Raw genomic sequence first — 20,643 nt, forward strand, 5'->3', positions numbered from 1 at the left:
GATATGACTGCAGGCATGTAGCCTTCCATTTGGAGGGAGGACCCCTTACATGTCAGGATCTTTGGTTCTTTTTTCCCTAGGGCTCTTCAGTTTCTCCAGCGACTGATATTCAAGTTACCAGGACAGGGTGGAGCTGGGTGGGGGAGCTTATACACCTTGCTGACGGTGGTGTAGGAGCGGGGCTAGGAAGAGCTCGGAGGAAGCCACAGCTCGCTATGCAGCTTGACACGTAATCACCCCTATTTTGCCTAATATTCCTGAATACTGGTCCTCTTCTTTTTGGTTTCTTCAGAGACTAAACTGCTTATCTGCTGCCTGACTGCAGGGTGGGAGCAGGGGTCAAGGTGTCTAACTCCTCACCATATACAGATACAACCAACTCACAAGTTTTTTCTGCTCTGAATCTCACCCTCCCCTTCTAGGGCATCTGAAGCCTTGAGCACATGAGGAGTTCTGTAGGGATTTATCAGTGAGGTTTTATTAATTATCGGTTGCCTACTATATGCTAGGAACTTGCAATATCATGACAATAGAACCTAATATCAGCATTTATCTCCATGCCTGCACCTGCTGAATCCCAAATATATGCTAGAAAATGTTCTACTGCCGAAGTTGTTTACGGAAGATATTCTGATTAACTGCAGTCATAAAACTAATTATATTTAATTCTGTGCTTTGCAAGAATTACCCTGTGCAATCTTAACTGTAACTTCGTGAAAGTTCTGTTAGCTCCCTTTTTACACATACGAAAAAGGAGGTTTAGGACACAATTAGTAAATCGGAGCACAGGACTTGGACACCGGTGTATTTGACTGGACTTGAGCGTGCTCTGCTACACTCAGAACAGGTGGCAGACGCGCACTTCTGCCTGTACATCCACACTCAGGGTTTTGTAGAAATGTCTGGGTATTGATCTGAACACATTAAAAAAGAGTTGCTATTCTAAGTATAATACAAAAATAAAGGGAAACTCAGTACACCTATGGGAATATAAATATAATTTAGTTTTTATGAATATGTTTTATCAGAATATCCACCACAAACAACTTTGGGAGTAGAACAGTTTCTAGCATATAGTTGGGATTCAGCAGGTGTAGGCATGGAGGTAAATGGTGACATTAGGTTCTCTCTGTCGTGATATTGAGAGTTCCTAGAATCAAGGGCTTAGTTTCTGTTATTTTTCTGCTACTTCCCTTGCAGTACGAGGTAGAATGTCCTTAGTAAACTTTATGTTCAGGATATGTTGGCAGACAGGCTAAATGATAGCAAAAAAGTTTAGAAGTATATGTTTAAGAATACTTGTTATGTTTTGGTACTGAATGTCTAGCATTCTTGTATTTTCAGTCACTGCTTATCTCAGTTGGCACTAATGCTTTTTTATCATTCTCTTTTAACAGATTACTTTTGTAACTAAATCTCGGATTTGCTCCACAAAGCACAATGTCTCGTTCACGACAGCCCCCGCTTGTGACAGGCATCTCTCCAAATGAAGGCATACCGTGGACCAAGGTCACAATTAGAGGAGAAAACCTGGGGACCGGCCCAACTGACCTCATAGGTAAGGGCAAGGCCTATGCTATGTATCCATGGTAAATGCATTTTTATGTTGGGCAGTTGAGGCAAAATATATTATTTTGAAATAGTGAAGGTGATAGATAAACATTACTGTGGTCCGTACAGAATGATCTGAAAAAAAATGAAAGAATTGTGTGGTTTTCTGATTTTTCTGTTAAAATTATTATTTTATCAAATCTTATCTATGTTGTCTTTCACCACGTCCTTTAGAAAGTTTCCCACAACTGAGATTTGCCTCCACTTCCTCAGCTTTGATCTTCCTGCTTAGATTGCCGAAACAGCCTCCTCCCTATCTTGGCTCTCTTCAGTTTCCCCTCCATTATACAGCTGTCTGTATTCTTTCTCACATGCCCTTCTGTTCTTACTGCTCTTCAGATTAAATCTTAACTGCACCTCCCGGTGATACCATTGACACTTGGCTCTTCACTCCACCTAAGAGAGACCCTCACCAAGTGAATAGCCTCACTGTGACCTGTAGATCTTATCCTTTCCTTTTCTCTGCCACCTGGATGCTCTATCTGGTTGAGAGCACCACCATTGATCCGAAATACACATAATCTCTGCCAGCCAAGGCTTGAGACTTACAGCCAACAAAATCTCTTCAAACCCATTCTCACCCATGTTAATTTTTTTGTTTAGGCTCTCCTAATACTGACATATTTAGAGCAAACTAAATTTTAGTTCTTAGGATCAATTTATGTTTTTTAATCTTTTGAAGCTGAAGGACATGAATGATAGAATAGTATGCATCCATTTGACACCGCATTTTTTAGATGTTGGTTTACATAGTATGTGTCTCCCCCACCACAACATGGAGACACTTTACTGCTGGCTTATTTAAGCATTGATGTTTGTCAATTTTTCTCACTCCTGGGTTGTCTTAGTCTCTTCTAGAACTGAAAAAAAAAAAAAAAAAAAAAAAAGATCTGGCCCCACTGTCTCAGTCTCTAAAGATGGAGCCCAATTATGTTTTTATAAAAATTCAAATGAGTGTCAGACAGCCAGGGGAGAGAGCAAATTGTAACTATAATTGTATGGTCAGTTAAGATTATTTTCCTGTGAACTCTGTGTGAGGGTATACAGATACACTGAGAAGGAAGAAGGAGAGACTCCAGTATATGTTACTGAAGATATATTCTGATTTCCCACGTACATTTATCTGGATTCAGACATTCTCTTGACTAATTTCTTACTTTATGAGGGATCCATTGGTAAAGTCCTAGAGATTATGAGTTGGAACTTGTTTTCCTCGCATTATTGCTACTGATTGACAGCTTTTGACCATTCAGGAAACCCTTTCGAAAGAGAAAGTGAACTGAAGCTTTGCACTTTGTTTAATAACTGAGTTTTGCACTTCCCAGTTAATTCTTTTTGCTAGAGTTATTTAAATATGTCTCATTTTATATGGCTTTCTCTAGCTATAGTTTTTTGTTATTCAGTAAATGAAACTTAAATTTATTACTCTTAAGAAGATAATATCATCTATGTCTTCGTTTTTTATATAGCTCATTCCAGAATTTTCTTTAAGCAAAGTGGGAAAATCTCCAGAATATATAGAAGTGGACCATACAGATAGAGGTTATGTCCCACATTTTAACTGCAGTCATTGTGAGCTCTTAAATATGATAGTTACTAGTTTTTGTAAATTTTAATCTTGCTTTAGCTTCAGTCAGTGTTATTCTTACTTGATTAAATGTGTATTACTTTTATAAACCTTACTAGTTCAACTTTCAACCTGCCTATGTTGACCAAGAAACCTTTTTTAAAAAAGCACACTTAACCTACTAAATAATTGTTTTTTAACTCAGATGATATCTACACTAGACAAATATAACACTATAAAAACACTTTATTTGGAATTTTAGAAGTCAATAAAAAAAGATGTTATTATATTTTATGAAGCAGATTGCTTAGCTTTCAATAACTTAGCAAATAGGTCTTAGGATCTTATTTAATTTTCCTGACATTTAAAACGATCTGTTTGAATCTGTGTTTAAAATTATATGGTGATTATTAAGTTTTTTAGTTAAAATGCAAAATAGATATTAAATCAGAGGAACATTGATAGCAGCCATGACTAGATGGATAAACTGTTGTTCTGGATAGTTTTTCCCCAACTTGTAGCATTATGGATATCATTCATGCTTGCTTATCTGAACATGTTTCTAAGACTTCATGTTGTCGTATCTGATATCTGCTGTCATTCCTCAGTTTTAATTCTAAGAAAGTCTCCAGCAGGCAACTTATATTAGGAATGACTTTACATGAAGCCCTGACATTTGTTGTTGATTTTTTATCCTTTTTGAAGTAAGTTAATATTTAAAATCGCAAGAATTTGATACTCTAAAATTTAAAAATATTAAGTTATATATTGATTTTAATATGTAAAGTTATAGATATCAAAATACCTACCATCTATAATTGAACAGTTTATAAATTAAAACATTTCCCATTCATTGAAAAAATACACAGACTGATTTATGAATGCATAAAAATTATTTGAGCAGATATGCCTTGGAGTGTTTCAACGTACTTGTCTTTGAGATGGAGAGGAGTTCCAGGGATGCTTTCAGTCTCTTAAATTGTTTAAATTTTTTGTAACAAAAATGTATTATCAGGAAAGACGTCAAAGACATTCCCATTTTGAAAAAAGTAATTTTGAATTATGAGTTCATTTAAAAATGTGTAAATGCCATTACACATTTTAAGAAACTAACAGAAAACTTAACCCTAAAGGAACCTTTCAGCGCTTTGTTAGAAAAACAAAATTTCATACATGAATAAATATAGATGTTTTAGGGAAATTTCTGAAATTCATTATTTCTACAAATATGTCTTTAAAATATAGTTGTTTTTATTCATTTATAGTTAATATAAGAATCATACTAATCGTACTGTAATCATACATGTAATCGTACTGTAAGTTGTAACAAAAGATAACTTGAATCCCTCCCTATATTTTTTCAATCAAATTTGGCATTAGTTGAGGTGTTCCTGGAAAAAAAAAATTGCAATTGCCAAACTTGACTGCTGAGCAATATAAAAAGTTACATGATGAGAAAAAAAAGTGTAATTTTACTAACAATTGTCACCCCAATAAACTTAAATTTTAAAAAAAAGAAAAGAAAGAAAATTAAGTGTGAAGTATCTGGGACTTTGCCACAAGTATTTTGGTTTATTTTCTCCATAAATATTTCGTTTATTGGTCTCTGTTTTGCAGAAATGGGAAATGAAAGGAAATAAGTGAGGAGACTAAGCTGGCAGTGGTGGTGGTTGGGTGTTCTGCCTGGCATCCTGTCGCTCTCACTGCTGTCTTGCAGTGCCTCCCTGTGTGGTTGCTGCCTACATTGTTATTCACATGGAATCAGGGCTTGAGGTGCCAGGCATGAGTTGACCTTTTGGGAGTGCCAGGTTATTGTGAGAGCAGAATGTAGTATAGTGACAGTATCATTAGGGAAACACTAAGACGGCATGGACTGCTGTTATAGGAATGATAAGCAATATAAAAAATGAAATCGTAAACCAGTAATGCCCGAGAATGTTACTGGATGTACCAGACTCCAGCCAATGCTTAAAATAGAGTATCTACTTTAGTTCATTCTGTTATCATGTATAATTGAACACACTAGTAAAAGTACATGCAGATTATTTTTAGGAAGATGGATCAGTGTGTGTTTAGGGAATGATATATACATTTATTTACACTTTAGAATTTTATATCAATAACTTACACTTTAAATAATAATAAAACAATAATTTCCCTTCCAATATTCATGAAAGCAATTTAAGATTCTCATAGTGTAATAACTAATCTGGAATGCTACACATACTTATTGTGGTCATTATTATCTAATTCCATGAATATTTCAAGAAACAAGTACAATCTAAAAGAAGTCTTAAATATTAGAGAAAAACAGATTAGACAGAAATCAATAGAGATAGTAGTATATTTGCAAATAATGTTGGGTATATTCAATAATAGAAATAATTGTTGAACAAGAAAATGTTATTCTATATTTAGGTTTCAGTTCTTGGTATTACTGGTATTGCTTAGAGGAGTCATGTAATGGACATGACTAAGTCTTACCATTGTTCTTTTAAACTTTGTTATATGTATGCTTTTATTTCCAGGTTTGACAATTTGTGGACATAATTGCCTCCTGACAGCAGAATGGATGTCTGCAAGTAAAATAGTATGTCGAGTGGGACAAGCCAAAAATGACAAAGGAGACATAATTGTCACAACGAAGTCAGGTGGCAAAGGAACCTCAACAGTCTCTTTCAAGCTACTCAAACCTGAAAAAATAGGTATCACCTTTCATGACATTATTCTGAAGAAGAAAATAAAAATGGGTTTTGTCTTTTAAAATTTAAAAGTGGTAGATTAGTATAAAATTTACCTTCTGTTATATCTCATTAACTTAGATTCAGTTTATGTTTATTTTGACAAGAATGGGATATTGGTTAACATGTGCATTACTGTTGAGAAGGCACTTTGCTGAGCTAACAGTAAAACCTAAGGATGATCCTGACAGAACTGTCATTCTAAATTCTTTATAAAATCTGTTCAATTTAACATTTGATATGACACTCGTAGGTCTTTACTTTTGAATACGTTTCTGCTTGAATTGAATGTTTTTTCTTTTATATGGTTAAGATTTGAGGTGAAGTATCTCCTGATTTGGCCAAATTAGCAATAATATTATCTAAATAATACTCTCTTTTCCTTCATTTTCTCCATCCTTCTGGACCAAATGTTGCCTGGCCTGGAGGTGCCTTTCGCCCTTCCAACTAGAAATAACCATTCCTCTTTGTACCCCATAGCACTTTACATGTTCCTTTTTTATGCACTTAACACCTGCTTCCTCATATTAGTGTAGTTAAGAACTTGGTCTGAGGAGCCAGACTCTGAATACTAATCTGGGCTCTAGTACTAGTAACTGTGGAATTCCGATGCCAGCTTTGTGGGTAAAAGTGGAATAACAGCATTACCTACTGCATAGGATGAAATGAGTTAGGACATACTTGTAAAGCCCCTACACAAAGTAAGTACTCAATAAATTAATAATTTTTTTTAACTTTTTTTAAAAATTAAATTTATTGGGGTGAAATTGGTTAATAACACATAAGTTTCAAGTGTATAATTCTGTAACACATCATCTATATATTGCGTTGTGTGCTCACCACCCAAAGTCTAGTCTCTTTTGTCATCATATGTTTACCCTCCTTTAGCCTCTTCAGATTCCCCACATCCTCCTTCCTGTCAGGTAACCACCTGTTTTCTGTGTCTATGAGTTTGTTTGTTTTGTTATTTTGTTTGTTACTTTTTGTTTTATATCCTACATTTGAGTGAAATCATATTGTTCTTGTCCTTTTCTGTTTGACTTATTTGCTGTCACAAATGACAATATTTCATCATTTTTTATGGTTGAATAGTATTCCATTGTGTGTGTGTGTATATATATATATATAATATATATATATATACACACACACACATACATATATACACACATCACCTCTTCTTTATCTAAACATCCATCAAAAGACACTTGGGTTGTTTCCAAATCTTGACCATTGTGAATAATGCTGCAGTGAACACTGAGGTACATATATCTTTATGAATAAATGTTTTCAGATTTTTCAGGTTGACACCCAGAGGACGGATTGCTGGGTCATATGGTAGTTCTCATTCTTAATTTTTTGAGGAACCTCCATATTGTTTCCATAGGGGCTGCACCAGTTTAAATTTCCAATAGTAGTGTGACTGGGTTTCCTTTTCTCCATATCCTTTCCAACATTTATTACTTGTCTTGTTGATGATGGCCATTTTCTAACAGGTGTGAGGTGATATCTCATTGTGGTTTTGATTTGCATTTCCCTAATAGCAAGTGAAGTTGAGCATCTTTTCATATATCTGTTGGCTGTTTGTATGTCATCTTGGGAAAAGGGTTCAGGTTTTCTGCCCATTTTTAAAATTGTTTGTTTTTTTTGTTGTTTCTGAGTTCTTTATATATTTTGGATATTAGCCGCTTATTGGAGGGGTTGTTTGCAATTATCTTCTCTCATTTGGTTGGTTGCCTTTTTCTTTTCTTGATTGTTTCTGATGCTGTGCAAAAAAAAGGTTTATAATTTTATAGTTGCATTCATTTACTCATATTTTTGCTTTTACTTTCCTAGCCTTTCTTGTCAAATTCATAAAATCCTCTCTGAGAGTAAGGTCCGTAAGTTTTCTTTCTACCTATTTTTTTTTTATTGTTTCAGGTCTCATATTTAGGTCTTTGTTCCTTTTTGAGTTAATTTTTGTGTATGGTGACAGATAGCAGCCTATCTTTCATTATTTTACATGTGGCTTTCCAATTTCCCCAACATAATTTATTGAAAAGGCTTTCTTATCCCTTATTGTATGTTTTTCGCTCCTTTGTCGAAAATTAGTTGCCCGTATGTATACAGGTTTATTTCTGGGCTCCCAGTTCTGTTCCATTGGTCTATGTGTCTGTTTTTCTGTCAGTACCATACTATTTTGATTATTTTAGCTCTGTAGTATAATTTTAATTCAGGGAGTGTGATAATTCCAGCTTTGTTCTTTTTTCTGAGGATTGCTTTGGCTATTCGTGATCTTTTGTTCTGTACAAATTTGAGGATTTTTGTTGTTCTATATCTTTGAAAAATGCCATTGGGATTTTGATGGGGATTGCATTAAATCTGTATTGCTTTCGGTAATATGGCCATTTTAACTATGGGGATTCTTCCAATCCATGAACACGAAATGTCTTTCCATTTCAGTGTGTCTTCTTCAGTTTCTTTTAAAAATGTCTTATAGTTTTCAGTATATAAGTCTTTCACATCCTTGGTTAAGTTTATTCCCAGGTATTCTTTTGGTTGCAGTTGCAAAAGGAATTGTTTTTTTTTTTTTTTTATTTCTTTTACTGAGATTTCAGTTTTAAGTATACAGTAACCCAATGGATTTTTGTACATTGATTTTATATCCTGCAACTTTACTGTATTTGTATATTGTTTCTGATATTTTTTTGATGGCATCTTTAGGGATTTCTATATAAAGAATCATATCATCTGCAAAAAGTGGCATTTTTACTGCTTCACTCCTAATTTGGATGCCTTTTATTTCTTTCTCTTGCCTGATTGCTCTGGTGAGGACTTCTGACGCTACAGTGAATGAGTAACAGTGGTGAGAGTGAGCACCCTTGTCTTCCTGATCTTAGAGGAAAATACTTTCAGTTTTTAACCATTGAGTATTATATTAGCAGAGGATTTCTCATATATGGGACTTAATTATGTTGAGGTACTTCCTTCTCTACCCATTTTATTAAGTGTTTTATTAATCATCAGTGGATGTTGTATCTTTTTAATGTATTGTTGTATTCAATTTGCTAGTATTGTGTTTAGGATTTTTGCGTCTATATTCAACAGAAATATTGGCCTGTAATTTTTTTGTGTGTGTGTTTTTTCTTTGCCAGGAAGGTCTTGGTATCATAAAATGAGTTAGGTCTCGTAAAATGAGTTAGGAAGTATTGCCTCTTTTTCAATTTTTTCAAAAATGTTGGTCTCGTAAAATGAGTTGGGAAGTATTGCTTCTTTTTCAATTTTTTGGAAGATTTTGGAAAGGACATACATTAAATATTCTTTGAATGTTTGGTAGAATTCACTGATGAAGCCATCTGGTCCTGGACTTCTACTTTTTGGGAAATTTGTGATGACTGTTTCAATTTCCTTACTGTTGATTGGTCTATTTAGATTTTCCTATTTTTCATGATTTAGTCTTGGAAGGTTATGTATTTCTAAGAACTTGTCCATTTCTTCTAGGTTATGGAATTTGGTGGCGTATAGCCTTTCGTATTATTCTTGTGTAATCCTTTGCATTTCTGTGGTGTCCATTGTAGCTTCTTCTCTTTCATTTCTGATTTTGTTTGAGTCTTTTCTCTTTTTCCCTTAGTGAGTCTTGCCAGAGGTTTGTCAATTTTATTGATCTTTTCAAAGAACCAGCTCCTTGTTGCATTAAATGTTCTATTGTCTTTTTGCTCTCTATTTTGTTTAAGTCTGCTCTAATTTTTATTATTGCTTTCTACTGACTTTGGGTATCATTTGTTCTTATTTTTGTAGTTCTTTCAGTTGAAATGTTAGGTTGCTTATTTGAGATTTTTCTTGTTTCTAGAGGTAATCCTGTAATACTCTAAACTTCCCTCTTATTACTACTTTTGCTATATCCCTCAAATTTTGATATTTCATGTTGTCATTCTCATTTCCCATGTATCTTTTGATCTCTTATTTCTTCCTTGACCCAGTCATTATTTAGTAGCATATTCTTTAACCTCCACATACTTAGTTTTTTCCTTGTTTCTTTTTGCAGTTGATTTCTAAGTTCAAAGCATTGTGATTGGAGAATATGCTTGGTTTGATTTTAATCTTAAATTTTTTGAGGCTAGATTTGTGCCCCAACATATGGTGTATCCTTGAGAATGTTCCATGTGCACAAGAGAAGAATGTATATTCTGGTGTTCTGGGATGCAAAATATGTAAATATCATAATATTTATTTATATAAAATTGTGTAAATATTAGACCTTTTGGTCTAATGTGTCTTTTAAGGCTGATATTTCCTTACTGATTTTCTGTTTGAATGATCTATCCATAGCTGTCAGTGTCGTATTTAGGTCCCTTACTATAATTGTGATTTTGACAGTTTCTCCCTTTAGCTCTGTTAGTAGTTGCTTTATATATTTTGGTGCTCTCAGGTTGGGTGCATATATATTTGTAAGTGTTATGTCTTCTTGATGGATTGACCCCCTTTTCATTATAAAATATCCATCTTTGTCTGTTGTTACCTTTTTTATCTTTAAATCTGTTTTGTCAGATATAAGTATGGCTAAACCCACTTTTCTCGGGATACCATTTGCTTGGAATTATCATTTTCCACCCTTTCCCTTTGAATCTATGTTTGTGTTTACAACAGCGAGATGTGTCTCCTGAAGGCAGCATAAAGTTGTATTTGTTTTTTTCTTTTTGATGTATCCCACTACTCTGTGCCTTTTAATTGGTGAGTGCAATCAATTTACCTTTAGGGTGATTAGTGATACATGAGGATTTCCTATAACCATTTTATGTTTTCTTTTTTTTCTGGTAGCTCTGTGTCTCTATTGTTTCTTTTCCTTTGTGTTTCTTTCTGTTGTTTTACTCTGGTGGTATTCTGTGATTTTTTTTTTCCCCCTCCGTTTTTTCTTTTCTAATGTAATATGTCTCAGATCTAGATTTCTTTTTTGTGGTTACCAGTAGGTTTATGCAAAAGAAAGTTTCATATATACAGAGGTTCTTTTTCTTCTGATAGCTTCTTATCTCCATTCCCCCTTCCTTTTATGTTTTTGTTGTCACAGATTATCCCTTTTTTATGCATGCATTCATTTCCAAGTTGCAGTCGATACCTCCTCCTTCTTTAACTTTTATGTTATATTTAAGTGTTTCATACTCTGTTCTGAACAAGGGTTGGAATTTCCTGCTTCTCTGTGTTAGTCATCCTACTCATAGTTTTCTATCCTATGTCTTTTTATTTCAGGTAAAAAAGTACCTTTTTACGTTTCTTCTAATGCAGGTCTTGTGACGGTGAATTCCCTCAGCTTCTGTATGTCTGGAAAAGCCTTTATTTTTTTCCTTTATATCTAAAGTATAACTTTGTTGGATATATTATTCTTGGTTGGTGATTTCTCTCTTTCAATAATTCGAATATTTATTTCCAGTCTTCTAGCTTATAGGGTTTTTGCTGAAAAATCCAATGATAATCTAATGCTCTTTCCTTTGTAGGTTCTCGTCTTTTTTCCCCTGGCCGCCTTGAGTATTCTTTTTTTGTTAATTTTTGACAGTTTTAATATAATGTGCCTTGGAGAAGGCCTTTTAATTGAGATAATTAGGTATTCTGTTGGTTTCTTGGATTCGAGGAGCCAGTTATTTTCTTAACTTTGAGGATTTCTCATTGATTGTTTACTTGAATAGGCTGTTTCCTTCTCACACTCTTCTCCTTCTGGTATACCCATTTCATTATTCTTATATTGCTCTTTCTAAGGGTGTCACACAGTTCTCTGGTGTTCTTTCTTTTCCTTTTTTAATTTTTATTCTCAATTCCCTTTCTTCTTCCACTTGAGTCATTTCTAAATTTCTGTCTACTGTATCACTAATTCTTTCCTCCATCTGTTCTGCTTTATTTCTTAAACTTCACTAGTCCATTTTTCATTTCCTTTATTAAGTTCTTCAGCTCCAGAATTTGTTTGGTTCTTTTTTTATAATTTCAGTCTCTTTGTTGTAAGTATTCCGTTTATTTGTTGATTTTATTTCTGAGTTCGTTGAATTGCTTTTCTGAGTTTTTTGTATTTCATTGAGTATTTTGTAAATGGCAATCTTGAATTTTCTGTCATTTAAATCACAGTCTTCCATGTCTTTAAGTTTATTTTTTGGAGATTTTTTAATATTCTTTCCGAGTTGATTTGTTTTCTCCATTATTCATTGTGATTATTCATTTTGCTTGATGGGGTACTTCTCTGCCTGGACATTGTGGGAATGAAAGTATTTTGACACTTCACTGTTCAGCCCTTTGGTAAGTAGACTTCTTTTGTTTTCCAGTAGGTGGCGCTGAAGCGCAGGTTTTTATTTTTTATTACCTGCACTGTCTGGTCTTCTAGGATCTTGGTGGAGCAGTGTTGCCTGCACCATGGAATGTGCCCTGTGTTCCTCGAGATGGTGGGCGTTCCATTTACTTCCCTGTCACCTCTGTCTTACAGCACCACCCCTGCACTACATTCCTGTAACTAGGAGCTGCAGGCCAAGCTGCTCTGTTTCAGTTGACCCAGCTGTCTCTACCAGGCTGCGGGGAGATGGGTGGGGAGGTTTTGGCGGGGAGGCTGGTTTGTGAGGCCACGGTTCTTCTCTTCCTCCTGTGTTTAGCTGCAATGAATACAGGCCACTTAGGCTGGAAAGTTTTTTTTTGTTTTCCTAGCCTTTCACGATCTGCTGAGTGAGGGTTTTACTGGGGGAGGGCGACAGCAGCACAGGGTGGGCAGTTCCTCCTGTCTGCAGAATACTTTGCCCTGTGCTGGAGGGCTGTGGAGCAGTTCGACTTTTTGCACCACCTCTCTGCGCCTGATCCTGGCCCAAACCTCAGTGTGTGTCAGCCACCCAGGCACGTTTGCTGTCTCTGACCCTCCAGTGTGTCTAGTGGTGGTTGCACCCTGCCTGTCCTTCACTGCTGTGGGGCCTGGTCGAGCTTGGAACTGCCGCGGCTTCAGTCGCTGTCCTTCCTCTCCCTAACCTGTCTTCACTGTTCGCTGAGATACAGTCACCTTCTGGTCTCAGCATGTGATGTTTCAGACGTGTTCCTGTCTTGAGCAGGGAATCCTTTGTTGAATTATAGCTCTCCAACTTGTTGTAACTTCAAGTTATAACAAGGGGGGAGACCTGGCAGTCCTCTCCTGCTGCTATGCTGCTGAACAATAATTTTCAGTCTTCTCATAGCTATTTCTGTGCATGGCCATCCCACTACTAAAGTGAGAATCATGTTGGATTCATCGTTGTGGTCTTGTAATGTCTTCTACACTGTTAGTACTTGATAAATATTTGTATAATGTAGGACTATCAAAAGCATAAGTATACCCAGGCCGTAATTCTCTCGTATAGAAGAGTAAATAATTTTGCAAATTGTTTTTGTTTTCTCTCTTAGAGCGTAGACCTTTCCTGTAGCACTATCTTCCTTAAATTCCTAGTTTTTCTTTTTGTTCTTATTTGCTAGTTTTTATTTTAATGTTGATTAAAATCATCTGACTTATTTATTTATTGATTTTTTAATTTATTGGGGTGACAATTGTTAGTAAAATTACATAGACTTCAGGTGTACAATTTTGTATCACATCATCTATAAATTACATTGTGTGTTCACCACCCGGAGTCAGTTCTCCTTCCATCACCATATATTTGATCCCCCTCACCCTCATCTCCTACCTCCCAACCCCCTTACCCTCAGGTAACCACTAAATTACGTTCCCCAGATTAATTTTCAAAACCCCGTGGCCATCTTGTGGTTACTGATTGTTTTCTAATCCCCTCACCTATCCCCTTACCTCCACCCTCCCCGCCCATCTAGCAACCCTCAGTTTTTCCTCTTTGTCTCCAAAACTGTTTCTGATTAGTTCATTCAATTATTCTTTTCTTTAGATTCCACATATAAGTGAGATCATATGGTACTTATGTTTCTCTGTCTGACTTATTTCACTTAACATAATGTTCTCTAGGTCCATCCACGTTGTTGCAAATGGTAAGATTTCTTTCTTCTTTATGGCTGCATAATACTCCATTGTATAAATGTACCACATTTTCTTAATCCAGTCATTTACCGATGGGCATTTCGGTTGTTTCCATGTCTTAGCTATTGTGTATAGTGCTGCAATAAACATAGGAGTGCATAAAGATTTTTGAATTGGAGTTTTGGATTTCTCCGGATAGATACCTAGGAGTGGAATTACTGGATCATAGGGTAGTTCCATTTTCAGATTTTTGAGATACCTCCATATTGTTTCCCATAGTGGCTGCACCAGCCTGCAATCCCACCAACAGTGCACAAGCGTTCCCTTTTCTCCACATCCGCGCCAGCACTTGTTGTTTGTTAATTTACTGATGATAGCCATTTTGACTGGGGTGAGGTGGTATCTCATTGTGGTTTTTATTTGCATTTCTCTGATGGTTAGTGAGGTTGAACATGACTTCATATATCTGTTTGCCATCTGTATGTCCTTTTTAGAAAAATGTCTCTTCAAGTCCTCTGCCCATTTTTTAATTGGGTCGTTTGTTTTCTTGGAGTTGAGTTGAGTGAGTTTTTTATAGATTTGTGATATCAATCCCTTATCAGATATATCATTGGCAAATATCTTTTCCCATTCAGTAGGATCCCTTTTTGTTTTATTGATGGTTTCCTTTGCTGTGAAAAAACTTTTTAGTTTGATATAATCCCACATGTTTATTTTTTCTCTTACTTCCCTCGAGCGAGGGTATATATCAGTAAAAATCTTACTCCGGGTAATGTCTGTGAAGTTTCGTCCTATATTTTCTTCTAGGTATTTTATGGATTCAGATCTTACATTAAAGTCTTTAAGCCATTTTGAATTTATTTTTGTATATGGTGTAAGGAGGTGGTCCAGCTTCATTTTTTTGCATGTGTCTGTCCAGGTTTCCCAGCACCATTTATTGAATAGACTGTCTTTACCCCATCGTACATTCTTGCTTCCATTGTCGTAGATTAAATGGTCATATAGACATGGATTTATTTCTGGACTCTCTATTCTGTTCCATTGATCTATGTGTCTGTTTTTATGCCAGTACCATGCTGTTTTGATTACTGTAGCCTTGTAGCATAATTTGAAGTCAGGTATTGTTATACCTCCCACTTTGTTCTTATTTCTCAAGATTGCTGAGGCTATCCGGGGTCTTTTATGGTCCCATATAAATTTTAGGATTATATGTTCTATTTCTGTGAAAAACGTAGTTGGTAGTTTGATAGGAATTGCGTTGAATATGTATATTGCCTTAGGCAGTATGGACATTTTAACTATATTATGTGTTTCTATCCATGAACATGATATTTGTATCTTCCTTCATTCCTTTCTTCAGTGTCTTATAATTTTCTGAGTACAGATCTTTTACTTCTTTGGTTAAATTTATTCCCAGGTATTTTATAGACTTTGGAGCTTAGACTTTCTATAGACTTTGTAAATGGGATTGTTTTTTTAATTTCTCCTTCTGATGTTATATTATTGGTATATACAAATGCAACTGATTTCTGAATATTAATTTTGTATCCTGCTACTTTACTAAATTCATCTATCAGCTCTAATAGCTTCTTGGTGGAGTCTTTAGGGTTCTCTATGCATAGTATCATATCATCTGCATATAATGACAATTTTACTTCCTCCTTACCAATTTGGATGCCTTTTATTTCTTTTTCTTGTCTGATTGCTGTGGCTAGAACTTCCAGCACTATGTTGAATAGAAGCGGAGATAGTGGGCAACCTTGCCTTGTTCCTGATCTTAGGGGGAATGGTTTTAGCTTTTCCCCATGGAGTATGATGTTAGCTGTGGGTTTGTCATATATGGCCTTTATTATGTTGAGATATGATCCCTCTATTCCCACTTTCTTAAGGGTTTTTATCATAAATGGCTGTTGGATTTTATCAAATGCTTTTTCTGCATCTATTGATATGATCATGTGATTTGTATTTTTCATTTTGTTAATGTGGTGTATCACATTAATTGATTTGCGGATGTTGAACCACCCTTGCATACCAGGGATGAATCCCACTTGATCATGGTGTATGATCTTTTTAATGTATTGTTCAATCCTGTTCACTAATATTTTGTTGAGGATTTTTGCATTTATGTTCATTAGAGATATCGGCCTGTAGTTTTCTTTTTTTGTGGTGTCTTTGTCTGATTTTGCGATCAGGGTGATAGTGGCTTCGTAAAAAGTGTTTGGGAGTCTTCCCTCCTTCTTGATTTTTTGGAAGAGCTTGAGGAGAATAGGTGATAATTCTTTTTTGAACGTTTTGTAAAATTCACCTGTAAAGCCATCTGGTCCAGGGCTTTTGTTTGTTGGGAGATTGTTGATTACTGATTCAGTTTCCGTGGTGGTAATCAGTCTATTCACGTTTTCTGTTTCTTCTTGAGTTAGCCTTGGAAGGTTGTACGCCTCTAGAAAATTGTCCATTTCTTCGAGATTGTCAAATTTGTTGGCATATAGTTGCTCATAGTACTTTCTTAAATTTTTTTGTGTTTCTGCGGTGTCTGTTGTCACTTCTCCTCTTTCATTTCTGATTTTATTAATTTGGGTCCTCTCTCTCTTTTTTTAAATGAGTCTGGCTAAAGGTTTGTCAATTTTGTTTATCTTCTCTAAGAACCAACTCTTGGATTCATTGATCTTTTGTATTGTTTTTCTGGTTTCTATTTCATTTATTTCTGCTCTGATCTTTATTATCTCCTTCCTTGTGTTCCCTTTGGGCTTATTTTGCTGTTCTTTCTCCAGATCTCACAACTGTAGATAAACTGTTGATTAGTGATGTTTCTTGTTTCTTTAGGTAGGGCTGCAAAGCTATGAATTTCCCTCTTAGGACTGCTTTCGCGGCATCCCATAGATTTTGGGTCGTCGTGTTTTCATTTTCGTTTGTCTCGAGATATCTTTTGATTTCTTCCTTGATCTCCTGCTTGACCCATTCATTATTTAGAATAAGTTATTCAGCCTTCATGAATTGGTGTGTCTTCCAGTTTTTTTCCTGTAGTTCATTTCTAATTTCATAGCATTGTGATCAGAGAAGACAACTGGTATGATTTCAATTTTCTTAAATTTATCAAGAGTTGTTTTGTGGCCTAACATATGGTCTATCTTGGAAAATGTTCCATGTGCGCTTGAGAAAAACGTGTATTTTGCAGCATTGGCGTCAAATGCTCTGAAAATATCGATTAAATCCAAGTGGTCCAATGTATCATTTAAGGCTGTTGTTTCCATATTGATTCTCTGCCTGGAAGACCTGTCCCTTGTTGTCAGAGGTGTGTTGAAGTCCCCTACTATGATAGTGTTACTGTTGATCTCTGTCTTTATGTCAGTCAGTACCTGTTTTATATATTTAGGTGCTCCTATGTTGGGTGCATAGATGTTTACTAGGGTTATGTCCTCTTGTCGGATCGATCCCTTTATTATTATATAGTGCCCATCTTTATCTTTGAATATGTTCTTCATTTTAAAGTCTATTTTGTCAGATATAAGTATTGCAACTCCAGCTTTTTTCTCATTTCCATTTGCATGAAATATCTTACTCCAACCCTTCACTTTCAGCTTGTGTGTGTCTTTTGTTCTGAGGTGAGTCTCTTGTATACAGCATATACAAGGGTCTTGCTTTCTTATCCAGTCAGCCACCCTATGTCTTTTGATTGGAGCATTTAATCCATTTACATTTAAAGTGATTATTGATAGGTACATAGTTATTGCCATTTTTAAATTTGTAGTTAGGTTGTTTTGATCTTTCTTCTATTTACAGAAGTCCTTTTAGTATTTCTTGCAATGTTGGCTTGGTGGTAATAAATTCCTTTAGCTTATTTTTTTCTGGAAAGCTCTTTATCTCTCCATCAACTTTAAATGAGAGCCTTGCTGGATAAAGCAATCTAGGTTGTAGGCCTTTGTTTCCCATCACTTTGAGTATCTCCTGCCACTCCCTCCTGGCCTTCAATGTTTCTGTAGGAAAGTCATTTGATAGTCTTATGGGAGTTCCCTTGTATGTAACCCTCTGTCTTTCTCTTGCTGCTTTTAGGATTTTCTCTTTGTCTTTAAGCTTTGCCATTTTAACTATAATGTGTCTTGGTGTGGACCTGTTTGGGTTTATCCTGGTTGGAACTCTCTGCACTTCCTGGGCTTGTATGTTGGTTTCCTTCACCAGGTTAGGGAAGTTTTCAGACATTATTACTTCAAATATGTCCTCAATCCCTTGCTTCCTCTCTTCACCTTCTGGTATTCCTATGATGCGCATGTTGTTGCACTTGATGTTATCCCAGAGGTCTCTTAAACCATCCTCATTGTTTTTTATTCTTTTTTCTTTCTGTTGTTCCGTTTGGGTGATCTCTGCTAGCTTGTCTTCTAAGTCACTGATTCGATCCTCTGCTTCATCGAACCTGCTGGTAATTCCTTCAAGTGAGTTCTTAATTTCGGTAATTGTGCTCTTTAGTTCTAACTGGTTGTTCGTTATGATTTTTACATCCTTCTTTATGTCTTCTCTAAGCTCCTTAAACATTCTTATCACCAGTGTTCTGAACTCTGTCTCTGAAAGGTTGGTTACCTCTACTTCATTTGGTTCCAGTTGTGGAGGTTTCTTCTGTTCTTTTATTTGGGACGTGTATCTTTGTTTCCCCATTCTGGCTGACTCTCTGTGTTTGCTTTGATGTGTTAGGTAGATCCCCTAGAGTTCTTAGTTCTTGCTAGGTTATCTTATGTAGTATGTGTCCTTTATATTTGACTTGCACTACTTCGTTCTTCTCCTCTGCGTGTGCTCCAAAGGTGACTCTTGTGTTGTGTATATTGTCCTGTTCAAGAAGATCTTTAATTGCTTTTTGCTTGTGAGTAGGTCCTAGGCTGACTTGTTGTGAGACTTGGCTCTGCCCACCGCAGGGCGTTCTGCTGCGTGAGGGTTGATCACTTAAATGTGGTTTGGCTTCTGTGGGCTCTAGTGCCTGCAGAGAATTCCCTCTGGGTGTGTGACTTGTAGGTCAACCCCAATAGTACTCTGGTTTGTTCTGGAGTTGGCCTCTGGATATGTTGAATCTTGTGCCTCTTAAGCTGGGCCCTGGTAGGGCAGTTTCAGAACAAAACAAATCACCAAGCACAACAGCAACAACAACAACAAAGAAAAAAATCAAATACATTCACATGTAAAAACACCCGATAACCCCCACTCGACAGAGGCAAAGATATAAAAGATATAAAGACAAAGCAAAACAAAACAAAGCAAAGCAAAACAAAAAGCAGCGCCAGTCTTGGCTTAAGCCCACCAAATAATGTCCAGATTGTCCTCTGCTGTACCAAAGAGCCCCCTGCTTATTGCGCAGGCAGAGCCGGTCACCTGGTGCCCAGAGTGACTTTGGGACTGTAGATTTAAATGCGTGGGCCTGAGGGGTCTGGATGATAGTTTTTACAAAGTCAGTGCAGTTTCTGACCTTGCCTGCACATGCGCACACTGAGAGTAGCACTACCAGCCCCGTGTCCACTACTCCTGAGTCTTAGGGCACTCTTTAGTGTGTGTGTGTGTGTATGGGGGGGGTGCAGGTGGGAGATTTCTGAGCTGCAGAAAGCCCAGAGCCGCGTCTGCCGCTTACTGCTGATCCCTGGGAGTGTCTCTGCAGTTGCACTTGCCCTGCCCTAGGCAGGCCAGTAAGGGTGGGGGCTGGGGATGGAGGGGTCTTCTCTCTCCCAGCCCAGCCACTAGTCACCCTCTTCCCGCAGGCCAGAAAAGGTGGTGGCTGGGGGTGGAGGAGTCTCTTCTCTCCTAGCCCAGCCAAAATCACACTCTTCTCAGCCTCTTCACTGGGTCAGGGCTGCCTGTCAGGCTTCCCAGAGCCTGAGCACTACTATGGCTCCTCTGTAATCTGACACTACTCCTCAGTTCAGGGGCCAGTTTAAGTCTCTGGAAGGGCGGGGTAGGATTGGAAGGGGGGTGGGGGGGAGGGTTCTAGGTATGGAGTCTGTGTTCTTTGTCCGCCCTAGGGCCCACTAGCCGCCCTCCTGGCGGGAGAAATCAGCCGTGGGACGCAGGGAAAGAGCCCACCTCCTGGTCTCTGTGCTCTCCGTTCCGCCCTGGGATCCCGTGTGTGCCCAGAACTGCGGGTGCCACCGCGATTTTCGCCGCCGCCGCCGCCGCCGGCCGGGACCCCGCCGGGGGCCGCGCGTTCTCACTCCGCTCCCTTCCTTCCTTCCCCTGCTCGCCCAATTAGCGCACCTTCAAGTAATCCTTCCAGGAATCTCTTACCTGTTCTGTGTGATGAGCAAAGAGTTCTTTGATGGGTTATAGGTCCCGTTTGTAATAAGATCCCGAGGAGAACTCAGAAAGTGCACCCCGCTGCCGCCATTCCTATCCCTAGATTTTTTTATAAATAAAAATTTAAAGTATTTAAGGAAAAGTTGAAAATGTAATTTATGTATATATATACACATGTATGTGTATGCATATATGTATGTATATATATATATACACACACTATCACTGTTTTATTCGTTTTTGTTTAACGTCTTCAAAAACTGAATTGTGAAATTAAATAAGGCTATGGCTTTCAGTTTTCTGGAGGAACTGAAATCATTTTGACAGAATCCAGCATTGTCTCATGTCACGTTTATGCTGCAGATAAAGAAAACTTATTTTAAGGTATTGATTTCGTTCTACAACACCCCACCCAGGGCCTACCTAGCACAATGTAGGCTCAGTAAATGTTCATCTCCCTGAACTCAGGAGTACCTCGACTTGAGCATAATCTCTGACAGAGCCTCCTC

The 20,643-nt window shown here is 37.0% G+C and overlaps 1 protein-coding gene across 3 annotated transcripts in view; it reads left to right on the forward strand.

The window, feature by feature from the left end:
* The window catches only part of EXOC2 (exocyst complex component 2), a 246,608-nt gene that overhangs the window by 47,244 nt on the left and 178,721 nt on the right, over positions 1–20,643 (forward strand). For all 3 annotated transcript variants that reach the window (XM_033114349.1, XM_033114348.1, XM_033114350.1), the window contains exons 2-3: positions 1,398–1,558; positions 5,707–5,883. In XM_033114349.1, the coding sequence (XP_032970240.1) occupies positions 1,441–1,558; positions 5,707–5,883 (295 nt within the window). In that variant the 5' untranslated portion in view covers positions 1,398–1,440. The remainder of the gene's footprint in view (positions 1–1,397; positions 1,559–5,706; positions 5,884–20,643) is intronic.

This window comes from Rhinolophus ferrumequinum, chromosome 9, assembly GCF_004115265.2.
Source record: "Rhinolophus ferrumequinum isolate MPI-CBG mRhiFer1 chromosome 9, mRhiFer1_v1.p, whole genome shotgun sequence".
NCBI lineage: Eukaryota > Metazoa > Chordata > Mammalia > Chiroptera > Rhinolophidae > Rhinolophus > Rhinolophus ferrumequinum.